At 32.7% G+C, this 14,021-nt stretch overlaps 2 protein-coding genes across 3 annotated transcripts in view; one reads left to right on the forward strand and one right to left on the reverse strand.

Moving 5' to 3' along the window:
• The window catches only part of LOC149801956 (gamma-tubulin complex component 4-like), a 66,370-nt gene extending 57,965 nt beyond the window's left edge, over window positions 1–8,405 (reverse strand). Inside the window, exons 1-3 of the mRNA XM_089956355.1 lie at window positions 8,211–8,405; window positions 3,143–3,278; window positions 1,420–1,583 (exon numbers count right to left, since the gene is read on the reverse strand). Of these exons, the coding sequence (XP_089812481.1) occupies window positions 1,420–1,583; window positions 3,143–3,278; window positions 8,211–8,285 (375 nt within the window). The 5' untranslated portion in view covers window positions 8,286–8,405. The remainder of the gene's footprint in view (window positions 1–1,419; window positions 1,584–3,142; window positions 3,279–8,210) is intronic.
• A 2,900-nt stretch (window positions 8,406–11,305) lies between these two features.
• The window catches only part of LOC149801957 (large ribosomal subunit protein uL4A-like), a 34,326-nt gene continuing 31,610 nt past the window's right edge, over window positions 11,306–14,021 (forward strand). For both annotated transcript variants that reach the window (XM_089956356.1, XM_089956357.1), the window contains exon 1: window positions 11,306–11,392. In XM_089956356.1, coding sequence (XP_089812482.1) covers window positions 11,390–11,392 — 3 coding nt within the window. In that variant the 5' untranslated portion in view covers window positions 11,306–11,389. The remainder of the gene's footprint in view (window positions 11,393–14,021) is intronic.

Below are 14,021 nucleotides of genomic sequence, written 5' to 3' on the forward strand. Positions count from 1 at the left end.
GATGGAGTCATATAATTCTGGCAGAAGGATCATTGGTTGTAATATCTTCAATCAAAATCTTTATATTTCAAATTTAATTAAAAGAATCAAATCCATGAAAACTTGTACCCTGTGAAAATAATGAATTCACTGTCATCTTAGATCATGACAATAAACTGCTGTATCCTATGAGTACATGAAATATAACCAAACTACTTGAATCATAGATTATTCAACTTCCATATTGTTTTACATGCTTTTGGAATCAATTTTTGTATAAATCAAATGTCATTTTACACTCTGAAGAAATACATGTGTTGATTTTTCTGCACCCAACCAAAACATTAAAATATCTCAGAAATTGATAAAATTGTATGCTTATGTCAAAAATATACACAAAATTGTATATGACCCAACAAGTGAATCTTTTAACAAGATTTTTTCTCTCATAAAATTATAGTATTTCAATACATTTGGATCAGCAAGTGACATAGTGCCTGACATTCTGTGATCCAGTGCTGCAGTTTGAAAACCAATGCCCTAAGGTATGTGAGGCAGCTTCAACTTTTGAGATACAATTACATGTAGACATAATTAGGCTAAAATGGCTGAAAAAATTTTTAGTTGCTGATAAAGGCAGTGTGATATTGCCAAAGATGTCAAATTCTTAAGAAATGTATGCTCCATGTATGGGAAATTTCTAATGATCAGGAACTGAAGATTGTTTGGGTCATCTGACAAGGCATTTATTTCACTGATTCTGTCTGCTAAAGCTAGGATCACTACGAAGCAGATTTTGTATGGGACATGAACCAATGAAACTATAGACATACCAGTTCAAATGGTGCCTTACTCAATCTGTCAGATCCGATGATAGATTCTTTTTAGGCACAGAGCCAAAGATTTTGGTTGCAACAGATCAAAGTTCACTACAAGGTCAGACAGGCTTTTACTTTGTCCTACATCCTCCCTACAAGTTAATCAAAATAAAATGTGCACAGCCCTGAAGAAGGGATTTTTTGGGGTCTTGCAAGATTAATTTTTTATATTTTGTATACTGACCAATTAAAACACAAGCTGAAAACTTAATTTGGCAACTAAGAGAAGTCAACTATCCCCAAATTTTAAAACTGACACAATAATACAGCACACTGACAGACATGTACATTTTAGCATGGTGTCAAAGCATGTGACTGCACCAACTAAACTGACAACAAAATATAATTGTTTAACATCTTCATTACCTATGACAGTCATATTATGTCATTTATTGTTAAATCATTTGAACATTATGATCATCTCATGAGAGTAATTCAAATGACACATCCCCCACTCTTAATTTTCACATGTCCAAACTGTCACAACCTTTTTCTTTTATAAGAATAGGTTTTTTAAAACTAAGTTCCACCATGTGTGACATAGTATCTCAATGTGTTATACCTGTTGTAAGTTACAGAGCAAATGAGACAGTGGAAGATGGGGGTCTCTCAGAATATCTTGCTCGAGGTTCTCTAATGTTAGTCTGTAATCATCTAGAACCCTGTCCAAGCCATGACAGAAAGCTTTCAGGTACAAGCCATGGATACCATCTGGTATTCCTGGACCTAAAAAGAAAGTGGATATGGAGACAGTGGTTTTGTGGAGTGTCAATTTATTTTCATGTAATTTAAATAAAAAAATAAAAAGTCTTCTTATGCAGAAAGGAGTTGGTTTTTTTTGTTGCAAGTCCGTATAATTGATTTTCTATTCAAGGTCTACATAAAAATTATAAGCAATTTGCATAAGGTTTTAAGTCCCCAGCAAAATTTGTAACTTGTCTTTGGCAATGTGATAAGACACAAGACTTGCTTACGATTCTATTGCTTGTATTAATATATCCAAGCAACAAAGGTCGTGGGGTATTTATGGTTTAATGCTGCATGTATGGGCAGCTGGGTTAATGGATTGGTTTCCATATTACAATTTAAGATAAAGATTTCAACAAAATCCGGTAGGCATGTTCCATCATATCAGAGGTGAAACCCTTTCACCGAGGGAGAGTAGACTGCAAGTTAATTCTGGCTATTCACACAATAATCTATACATGGCAGTCTTAGTCCCAGTACTATATATATTCCTGTATAAATTGAGTCTAACTTCAAACAGCATGACACTGAACTGCCATTGCATAATGCAATGGTAGATCAAGGTCTATACCGTAAACAGCATAGAACCAGATCTGAGTCTGTGCAGTCTGCAGTTGGACTCAACATATAACCAGGTGTATACAGTAGATGGATTTCAATGAAACCAGCAAGGTTAAAGAGCAGCATATTGATCTGGGGGTCTACTGCTTGAAGGTCATGGTCACTTAAAAGGAACCGATAGAGTACTGGTTGAATCATGCATGTATATGTTTTGCATGCAAAGTAAATGTATCAAGAAAATAGATTTAAACAAGTTATTTTAGTGTGATATCATGTGGTACTCTTGTATTCTAACATTAGCACAGTCTTCATTATGAAGGATTTTCATACTGGCAAATTATGCCCTTTATGGGACCATCAAGCAAAAATTTAACATGGAGCTTTTTCAGTGAAAGTGCTATAGACAGATCTTATTTAAAAAAAGTACTTCTTTTAGATCAAACTTCACAAGGCAAATCACAAGATAAATCTAAATGCCATGTTCATACATTGACTCTCAATCAAAATATTCTTTTTTTTATACGATACAGTGAAATGTTTTTTCTCAGAAGTATCTAATTATGTCTTATCAAAGGCAGGGTTACATTTGAAAATGTTCCCATAGTTTTGGAATCCCTTGTTGCAGGAAAATATAAATATACAGTCAGTTTTATATATATACATTGTAGTGAAAATATATTCTGTCCCACATGAGTGACTATTACATTGTAGTGATAATATATTCCATCCAACATAAGTGACTCTATCACAAATGAAGACACAATACATTCTGTCCCATAAAGATGACTCAAACATTGTAGTGATAATATATTCTGTCCAACAGGATTAACTCTATCACAATGAAGTCATCATATATGTCGTCCAACATGAGTGACTTTATCACACAGGAATCATAACAGATGCTGTCCAACAGAGTGACTTGAGTCGATACATATAAGTAACAAAGCAGCATGCTATCAGCATGCAAAAACACATACCATCAGCATGCAGACTGAGTGTACCACCATGCTTCTTAATAAAGTTGTTGAAGTCCTTATAGAAGGTGCCCAATCTGCACAGGTGGTTCAGCTGGTCTACTTCAGAGGGGTGTATGAATGGAATATCCTTCTCAACCTGTAAGAAACATGTTGCATGCTTGTGACAATCAGGAAAATATTGCATGATACAAATAAACTGTTTTGTGACATCTCTGACTTTGTCCTTAGAAACAGAACATTTATTATTTGCTCATTAATTCAGAACTGATTATAAATGGTTCACCTTTTATGATACAAAATAAATGTTTCATCTACTTGTTGGACATATTGCTTGATCACAATACACACTGAAACTTCAGCTTCAGGCCAACTTGCATGTTAGTTTGCAACACTGGCTTATAAATCCGAGTGCCCAAATGAGTGTAACAGTACATTTAAACAATGATATAACCAAATACCATACTCAAGTGTTATAATGTGGTAGTTGGGGTCCATAGTCCATAGCGAATGACCATGATATAATTTCAATAGCTTCCTTTTTTTTCTCCTTAGGGTATTATTCCCTCTACAGAGTACCAACTGGACTTAAATTCCAACCACCATCTTTGACAAAATAGATCCGTGGTGAGAACTCTGCTGCATCAGGTAAACAGCATTATTAGAAGACCTTGCGATAGAAGTCAACCATATTAACAAAGCAATAAGGGTCAACTGCTACAAAGACTGGATGTTTGTATATCCTGAAAAGGAATGGAGAAAGGACGAACATCTGAAGGAGAAATGAGAAAAAGTTTTAACTGTCACTTTACTGTATATATGTGGACTCTCCAAGAGATTACATAAAAAAAATTCTAAAAACATGGAGCTACTGTGATCTACAAACTGTTTAACACCATTCATTCAATTCTGGTACATCCCAAAAATCAAACACCTTCGAATAAGAATTGTTTGATCAGCTATAAACTCTAGTGTAATAACTGTGAAAAAGACTATATTGAGGAAACCGCCAGAAGTTTTGAAACATGGGTTAAAGAACATTTGCATACCAACATAAAATCACTGACTGATGTTTGTGATCATTGCAAGGAATTGGAGCACACTATTTCTTGGGATAACATCAGAGTACTCAGTACACAAGTTTTTTATTTAGTGTCAAGGCAGCTAGAGTATAGCGCCTTGTCCAAGGACACTACAGTAACCGACTCAGTCTGGTCCAATGGTAGGATTCAAAACTGCATCCTTTTGGTCACGAGTCCAGCACATTAACCACTAACCCACCATTGCTCCCTTATATATACAGCAATCACAAAGATGTTTATTGTGCCATGAAAGTTTCATTTTTGCACAAAAAAATGTATGCTTTCGGTTGCTACCAACAGCGACATAAAACAAATAAATTTCCAGTCTTTTAAAACTATAGATATCTGGCCATCAAGTTAATTGAAGATGGGGTATCTTGCAAAGATATTTATTTCACTTTATAATTTGTTTACAATTTCATTTCACTATGGATAGCCTCATTCCTAGGGTAGCCTTGGCAAGATGATAGCTATATCCAGCTGACCAAAATCACGGCCAATTTAAGAACATATACATGTAAACAACTATGTATAACTAGCCACATGCGATCTGTAACAGTTGTAATTAATTCTTTAGTTACAATCAGATATAGATAAAAAAATTAGGGCAATCAATTTTTTTATATATGTGTTATGTTTTTTAAAGGGGACGTGAGTCATACACTAACTTTATAACCTGTGATCTATTCATGGATTTTTTATCTACATGTATAGTACTTAATGGATTATGGATTCTACTACACAAATGTATATTGTCAATATACAAGTTTTTCAAACTAGTTTATCTACATTTAATTAAAAGCATGTAATTTTGCATCCACTTTTATTACCCTCCTCCCACACCTGGCCACATTTTAGGTAACTGCATTTCTTCAGTTGGGCTCTATTGACCCGAACCACCATGTTATGATAGTGGGGTCACACTATGCCTAAAAGGTTAACTGCCTATATTTGGCATATATGACATCAGGCACAAGAATTTTTCAAAACGCAGAAAAACTCAAAACAAACATACGCTCTACTGCTTTTTAAATACTTTAGTTTTTTTAAAAAGAATAATGGTAAAATGTGTGCAAATATTTGTATAAAACAGGTGTCATGCTACCAGGCAAAGTGGGCAACAAAGTCACCTAAGAAATGTAAACTTCACCTTCTTCTGTTAGGAAAGCAAAAACGACTTCGCCCTGCAAATTTTAGAGAACAATGAATGACCGTCCATTTTGAGATGCTACCTTGCGTTAGCCAGGTTAGTTCCTGTGAAAAGTTATAACTCAAGGTGAAATATAGGTTTCATGCCATTAAATAGTTGGTGTTGATATCAAGTGTGCCAACAAACAAACTCTTGCACATTCACGGGCATGTGTTTTGATAGTTAATTGACCATTAACCATTTCCCAAGTAAGTTAGCAACTACCACTGCCCGATTTCTGCCAGTTATCATTTGATGATAAAAACACACAAACTTATCTTTCAAAACTTAAATTTATGTAAATAGCAATTTTTGTTTTAATAATAGAACCGGTAACAAATCAGTTTGGAACCATAAGTGAACCTGTCATAGGGAAATAATGGCAGACATTGCTGTGTCTGGGAAGTACCACTTTATTAGATTGTCACTTTTTGTAAACCACTCAGCAAATATATTCAGGAAAATATACAATTCATAGAAAGCAGAGTCTAAACATTACATTATTGAAGATTTAGCTTTAAAATGCAATTATGAAAGTCAGAAATATACGGGACAATGAAATGGTGTGGAATTAGAGAGGTGCTGTATGGTCAAGGTTGCATTCCGAGTCACTCATTTTTGTAAAAATACAAAGAAAAAAAAACAACAACAATGAAGCAAATCCTATATAAGCAATGCCTAACATTACTACAAGTATGCAGACAAATAGTAAAACCTTATATTTACAATCCTATCAGTGGACTGGTGTAATGAAACTGTAAAGTGAGTGGTTACATTAAGAAAACCCCTCTTTCTAAAAATAGATGCACTTGCATGCTAGTGTGTTGATTTGGTTGAAAAAAGGGTTTAGTTCATTCATATATTTACTTTAATTCTTCAGTGTGTTGTCTAAGAACAGTTATGGTTAAAAAAATTATCGGCAACAAAGAAATTACAATGAATAGTATGATCTGAAAGATGTATGTATTTGCTCTCATGTACATGGCACGGGTTGTTTCAAATAAGTTTAAAAATCTTTTCAACTGCCATCTTAAAGTAAACTTTCAGAAAGTAAAAGAAAAATTCTTGATTAAAGGTAGTTGATATTAAGCACTTGTACTAACTTACAATTACAATACTATAATCAAGCCACTCAGTTAAATATCACTATAATGTTTAGCTTCAGTTGTTCTCTTTCTTCATATTGCCAAAATACACTGTATATAAATTTAAACATGTACCAGATGCGTTTATAATAAAGACAGAACTCTGAAAATTTCTGCTTGAAAATAAAGTGTGTGTATGTGTGAGTGATTTAGATTTTTAACATATCTTTAACAATTTTTGAGTGAACCAATAATGTAATCAATTGTGAAACTCCATAATCGATTGTTTGTAAAAAGGAGACTACTACTTTTTAGCTGCATGCAGAACACAATGGTTGGTAAAACTCCTGTGTAAATGGTAAGCTAAATATTGTTTCCAATTGACTAAAATTGATCTGAATTATTTATTCCCTTCATAACTTACATATATAAAACCATACCATATTCCATAAGTGCACACTTTCATAATTAGGAACACATACATGATTATGCTGTTAAATTGCTGAATTAATAAATTTAAGCAAATTTTGATGAATTGTTTCAGTTTAAATGTAAAATCCTTTGTAGTATTTGGAAATAATGTGAAGAAAACCATCTCCTTCTATACTTTAAATTGAACACACATCACATATGAATGAAGGGGTATATCAGTTAAATAAGAATATTAGCCACAAATGTTGCTTTCAATTAACAAAGGTGTAGAAATAAAAATAACGCAATTGAAATAAATATAATATCTGTATCAGTTTAAAGAACGTATGTCATTAAAAGAGATTGCTCCTGTACAATTATTAACATTTTGAACTCTTGAGCAAAGATATAACTGTATAAAAAAAACCAAAGATTTAACATTGCTCTTAGTAACCAATTATAATCAATTATCAGATAAGTGGAACTGATTATCAATTATGAATATCTGGCCAATTCCCATCACATGTCAGAATGAAGAACAAAAAACTAACTTAAAGCATATTTCTGCTTAAAAAAAACATAATTGTAAATATTTCTTAAGAACCAATGCTGTGGCAGTTCCTTCTCTCTAACTTTTGACATTTTAACACTTGCCCCTATCTTGTGAATGATGCATAATTGCTCAAAATAATAGTCAGGATTAGGTTTAGTTATTGATTTTATCGATATAAATGTCAATATAAAAATATTTTAGCACAACTAAATTTTAAAATGGCATTTAATAAACTGTGATTTCATATCAATTTATATATGTTACCGAACACTACTGAATATCTACTACCGGTTTTAAGAGTAAAATAATTTCAAATTGTGTACGGCTTTAGAATATGGTATTTCATGCAAACATGTTATGGGTACTTGATAAAAGGCACATAAAAGCTTAGAAGTACCTGGAACATATAAAAGGGTGTTTTTTTTTCTTAAAAGGTAAATGTTCATAAAACACTTTTTTGTAACCATATGTAAGAGATATGCAAATATTTGCATGAACACGAGACCAAAGATTTGCTACAAGTTACCCAAGACCAATACAAAAAAAATGGTAGACAGTGCGTGTTTAAAACGTTCCTGTGAATTTACTTCAAAAGATATCATAAAGATGAGTTCATCTTAAAATTCAGCACGCTGAAATTATGCAGAAAACATTCCATTTTCATATATTTTTTTAGAACAAAATATCATTTCCTGTTGCTAGTACTACATACACCAAATTAGTCACAACTAAATATTCAAGCCTTATTAACCTTGATTCCGTCTCCATTGTCTGTAAATACTCCACCTGAATGGCCTAACAGAGCTAGCAGAACTTCGTGAAGCATTTTTGACTGTCAACAACCCTAGAGACAACGAAGAGGACGACTTAGGGGCTGTTCATCAACATATTTGTATTTTGAAATTTGTGTCAACAAATAACCGGATGTGAAGCAAGTTATCTTATCCTACATTTTCCTAATTCTCAGAGGGGTGCATTTAAAAGTAGTGCGTCAAAGATTATAAATATTTACAACTTTTAGGAGACTAAACGTGTTCAATACATGTTGTGAACTTTGTCTTTAGTATTAACCCTTACTTTACTCCAAGTTTTATGCTACTGATCAGATAACAAGTATTTAGACTACAGAATTGTATTCATTCGCAATTACTCTAGTTCAAATTAAAATTCGAAAAAAAGACGCGGAAGAAGTTCTGTAACACTGCTGCTGACCCGATACAAATGGCGAATATAAAATAAAATTGAATATAATTTAACTCAAATGATTAAAATATTTAAAGTGACACAGATCAAGACCAACATTTATTATTAAGTTATTTTTCTTTTCTTTTTCTTATTGCTTTTTCTTTTTCAGGTAACCATGGTATCAACTTAGCACATGACAGATTAATCAACATTTCTCCAAATGTAAATCTGAGTGACGTCCCATTAGATAAATTCAGAAGGCAGTCGGGGTAAAAAACATATGTTCTGTTGAATAAGGTGTTAATTTAGATTTATCATAAAATTATTTGTGTACAAAAAAATTAATTCCAAATTTACAGGATACATAAACTTTCACATAAGATACCTAAAATCTGCATTATTTTTCATGGCAAAATTCTTTATAAATGGAGATAGTTTTACTCCAGAATGACTTTTAACCACTGGAGCTATTCAGTGCAAAGAAAGCAATATTGATTGTAATTGTGGTTGAAGTGTGAATTCATCTATTTCAAATGCAAATAAACTTTTTAAAACTTGTATGCAGTACTGAGATTAAATTTGGTCACCATCAGCAGGAATAAAGAATACAAGCCTATATCTTCAATATCCCAGTAGAAGATTCAGAGAGAGAGAGAGAGAGATTGTTACAGTTAATTTCATATTTTATTTATAAGACAAGTAAAATAATTTATATTGTTATTTATATGATGGACGAGGAGGTATAAAATAACATTCTAACTCTGTCTTTTGTAGAAGAGTATGCAAATCTCTAGCTTCTGGAAAATGGAAAAAAATAAGTTACTTTGAAATGATTGAAAACAATGCTTCATCAATTTTGGAGAAAAGAAAACCTATTTTGTGAGGTTGTAAAAAACATAGTACAATTGTCTGATCTCTAATGAAAACAATATTAATCAAGTCACAGTTATAAAGTAGTGGTTGTCACCCACATGATTTGAAAACCATTGATGTGCAGACATGTATTTGTATCCAACCAAAATTGTACCCAGTGATGGGATCTAAACTTTGTATCCAACCAAAATTATACCCAGTGATGGGATCTAAACTTTGTTTCCATCCAAAATTGTACCCAGTAAAGGGATCTAAACTTTGTATCCAACCCAAATTGTACCCAGTGATGGGATCTGAACTTTGTATCCAACCAAAATTGTATCCAGTGATGGGATCTAAACTTTGTGGTGAGTAAAATGTTTAGCAGCTACGCATGAAACACCTTCCAGATGGTTTCCAGTTTAGTGGTGTCTTTTGGCACTGTCAAGTACATGAATATTTTTCTACTAAAATTCTGTTTGATACTGTCAGTTACATAACATTTCTGAGTTGGGTTAACCAAATTTTTGTGCTGGAAAACTCTTAACTGTTTTCTTCTTACATGCATTTTCATTTTACATTGAAATAGACAACCTCCTGCTGTAATGGTGGTACCATACTCCATCTAAATTTCAACATCTTAAATTAATTTACTTTCCACTTTAACATTTTATGAACACTTGAACTCTGAAGTCATTCATAATACTTAGAAGAAAGATTTTATTTTAGAAGCAGAGTTATCAATTCATCTAATAATCTTGATAAACAGGTTGTAAATAGCAATGATATATGCAAGTTCAAGCATGCCCTTAACAATGTGAGGTAGAAGTTCAAGCATGCTCTTAACAATGTGAGGTAGAAGTTCAAGCATGCCCTTAACAATATGAGGTAGAAGTTCAGGCATACCCTTAACAATGTGAGGTAGAAGTTCAAGTATGCCCTTAACAATGTGAGGTAGAAGTTCAAGCATACCCATAACAATGTGAGGTAGAAGTTCAAGCATGCCCTTAACAATGTGAGGTAGAAGTTCAAGCATACCCTTAACAATGTGAGGTAGAAGTTCAAGCATACCCTTAACAATGTGAGGTAGAAGTTCAAGCATGCCCTTAACAATGTGAGGTAGAAGTTCAAGCATGCCCTCAACAGTGTGAGATAGAAGACAGAACATGAAACATCTAATTATAAGCATACTGCTCATGTAGGAGAGATATTACAACTGGTTAATAAGTATGTGCAACCTCAGAAAATTTTGGAAAATTAAATTATATGATTTTTATAATCACAATGCTTACTAGATAATTAGGGTCAGAAGATTAAAAGTATTTCTATGTAATTCCTATGTCTGATTTGTATAATTGTTTTCACTTGATTAAAAAAAAATAATATGATCACACATTAAATGTGAACATTCAGGAGTTACGTGTATAACTATTAAAGTATTATATGATGCACTGCATGTATCTAGTCTTCCTTAGTGTACATGGTGGTGTGGTTTGTATTTTTGTTTTTAGGGAAAGGGTTGTATATTCCTTATTTGGGAGGGTTATATTGATTTGGAATTTTAATATTAATCTAGGCTTAAATTGACAGGATATGTATATTGCTCAATAAGCTTTAAATTTTATTTATAACTTTTACATTTTAATAGGTCTATACATATGCCATTTTTTTTTACATGTTGCAACTTTTTAACACTTTGATGTAAATTCTCGCGCTGGCTACGAAGAACAAAAAATTAGTTTTTACCGTGTCTTTAACCTAGCTTCTACCATTGAGTCCGGAATTTTAGATAATTCGCTTCACTTTCATATTTAGAATCAGCCATGCCGAAAGTAGTTCTTTTCAGTCCGACTATCGAAGGAGCAAGATTTCTTGGCCACATAGGCTATTGAAATGGTACAGCATTTGGCTCTGTTTTGAATTTCTTGTTATAAAATAGTTGCCATCAAGAGTTAAATATTCTACTATGTTGTCAGAAAAATGAATTGAAGATCATTTGTTAGCAGTGAAGGTGCCGGTAGCATTAAGAAAACTCTACTCCCACGTGGTCGATGTCATTGATTCATTAACTCATGGTGCCCCAAGTGGTTTAAGGTGATCGCCTTTACAAACTACTCGCACATAAGACCTCGGTCAGGGTGAGTTTGACTCACAACTCGACCAGTGTGGGTACGCGAGAAAGCTTCCAAGTAGCTAAAGTAACGTTTTAGTCGGACTTGACTCGTCACGTATTTTTACTACAGTAGATGCTTTCCGATCACAGGAGCTGGTATCGTTGCTTAAAATTGACCTGTCATGTACTACATAATAACTACAAGAGAGAACACTTTTCTCCTTTCTTGCGCGACCCATTTAAGAATATAAACGCTGTTATTTCAAGCCACATTTCGCGTAGCGTAATTAATTTGGTACCGATGTTTAGCTCAGGCATCCAAATGTGTATCCTTATCAAAAGTTTGACTTACTATCATACCTTTAAGGAATGCCAAATCGTTTTCTAACGGTACTGCTCTACATGTACCTGATCGCGCCCACTTAATATGCAAGAAAAAAGCGCTGAATGGAATAGTCCTCTCGTTAGATAAAAGAAAATGACGTCCTGTATTTATTTACAACTTATTTTCAGTTGGCCAATGAGAAGGAAGTATTCCATTCAGGGCATTGTTTTTGCATATTAAGCGGGCAGATCAGGTACATGTCAAGTGATACTGTGAGGAAGGAGAAAAGTGTCCTCCTTTGTAGTTATTATGTAGTACATTTATGACCGGTCAATTTTAAATGATACAAGCCTGTTTTCCCGATGAGGTCACTAGCAGACAATATTCTGTCCATTTTACCTGGATGATGGGCAACATGGCAGTTTCTCCTATATGCAATTACCAAATTTTACCATTTTTGACAAGGCACACTGAAGCAAGGTCAACTTATAAATCACAAATATAGATTAACAGAAAGCCTGATTTGCGTTCTGTTTATTTATGTAAATTTTGTAAAGGTATCTAGAGATTCAATGAATTTATTTCAACTTCCAAATGACGACAAATATGGCGGCTGATGTCATTTGGGAACTATATGTACACTCAAATACGCTCAAATATACCCATTAAAAATATATTTGGAGTTATATTTATATACGTAGACTAGTTTGTAATCGTTTAAACACTTGAAGTGTCCACTTTCTCAGTTGTTGACTGATGTGATTTGCAACCACTCTGTTAATATATACGAGGACAAAACATGAACATGTCTGTAAATGGTATATTTAAGATGCAGTGTAAATGGAAGGATACAAGGTTTTTATGAACCTTTATTTCTGTTTCCATTTGGGGTTTAAACGCAGAAAAAGTAGTGAATATAATGGATAGTTTTATTAGTTTATATTGATAATTGAAAATAATGAAGTCGTTATTTGACAATATTGACAAGATGCACACAGTTTGAGTTTTCTTTATTTTGATCAGGTGATGGTATAACATTAAAATCTTATAATTAAAAACAAAAATGTGAATGAAGCATATGGTCATTGTTCTGAGAAAATAAATTCATAATATTTTTTACATTTGTTCCTGATACACTTAGTAACATATCTATATAGTTAATTAAAGTAAGAGGTAGTTGTCTGGATGAATACCTGAACTTGCATGGAATATTTTTTAATGATTAGTAAAGTTTCTCTTTGAATCCTTAATTTCTACTTGTGACTTTTTATACTGAATGGTGAATTGATGCTTTTTAATATTTAGCAAAAAGTATGTTCTGTTGAAACCCTAATTTCTAGTTTGTAATTCATTACACTGAATGGTTGATATTTTGCATTACACTTACATAAATCTTTGGCTGAGTACATTATGGGCCGAGTAGTCTCAGAATCCTTTAAAAGACTTGATTAAGAATTGGACATTCAGCATGTATAAAAAGAACAATAAAACTCAAATGCCAGTGTGCATTGAAATCAGTATTGAGAAACACAAAGAATCTATTAATTATTAATGTATAAAAAAGTACAGAATGCTACTAAAAAGTGAAATCATTTAACACTGATTCAATGGCAGGTTTGTACTATATTTCATTTGAGAAATTCATACAGCATCACATGATCAGTAAAATCCTGCAAGTTACACATTAGTATTAATATATATTAGTATTTGACAAAATATAACTTAACATTTGTTTAAATAACAATATACTTTTAATATTAAAGATGTATTTTAGTGGACTTGACTTCCACTCGTCATTTCCTAATAAATTCAGTGCAAAGGAAGTTGAAATCAAATTAGGTTTTTGTTTCTTTAATGAAGTTAATACAAATATATTAATATTGAAAAAAGGGTTTATGTAGCTTTGTTTCATTCAGGATGCTTGTAATCCTTTTAACTGATTTTTGCAATTCCAGCTTCTATTGCATTCCAGCTAACAGATCTTGAAAATACCTCCATTTGCTTTTGGGACAGTTTGAATTTATTAGGAAAAAGACAATCAGGAAAGTCAAACTAAAACTTGACTTTAATTCATAGAAAAGTGTTGA

Source organism: Sinohyriopsis cumingii, chromosome 4 (genome assembly GCF_028554795.1).
Source record: "Sinohyriopsis cumingii isolate HCF-2022 chromosome 4, ASM2855479v2, whole genome shotgun sequence".
Classification (NCBI taxonomy): domain Eukaryota; kingdom Metazoa; phylum Mollusca; class Bivalvia; order Unionida; family Unionidae; genus Sinohyriopsis; species Sinohyriopsis cumingii.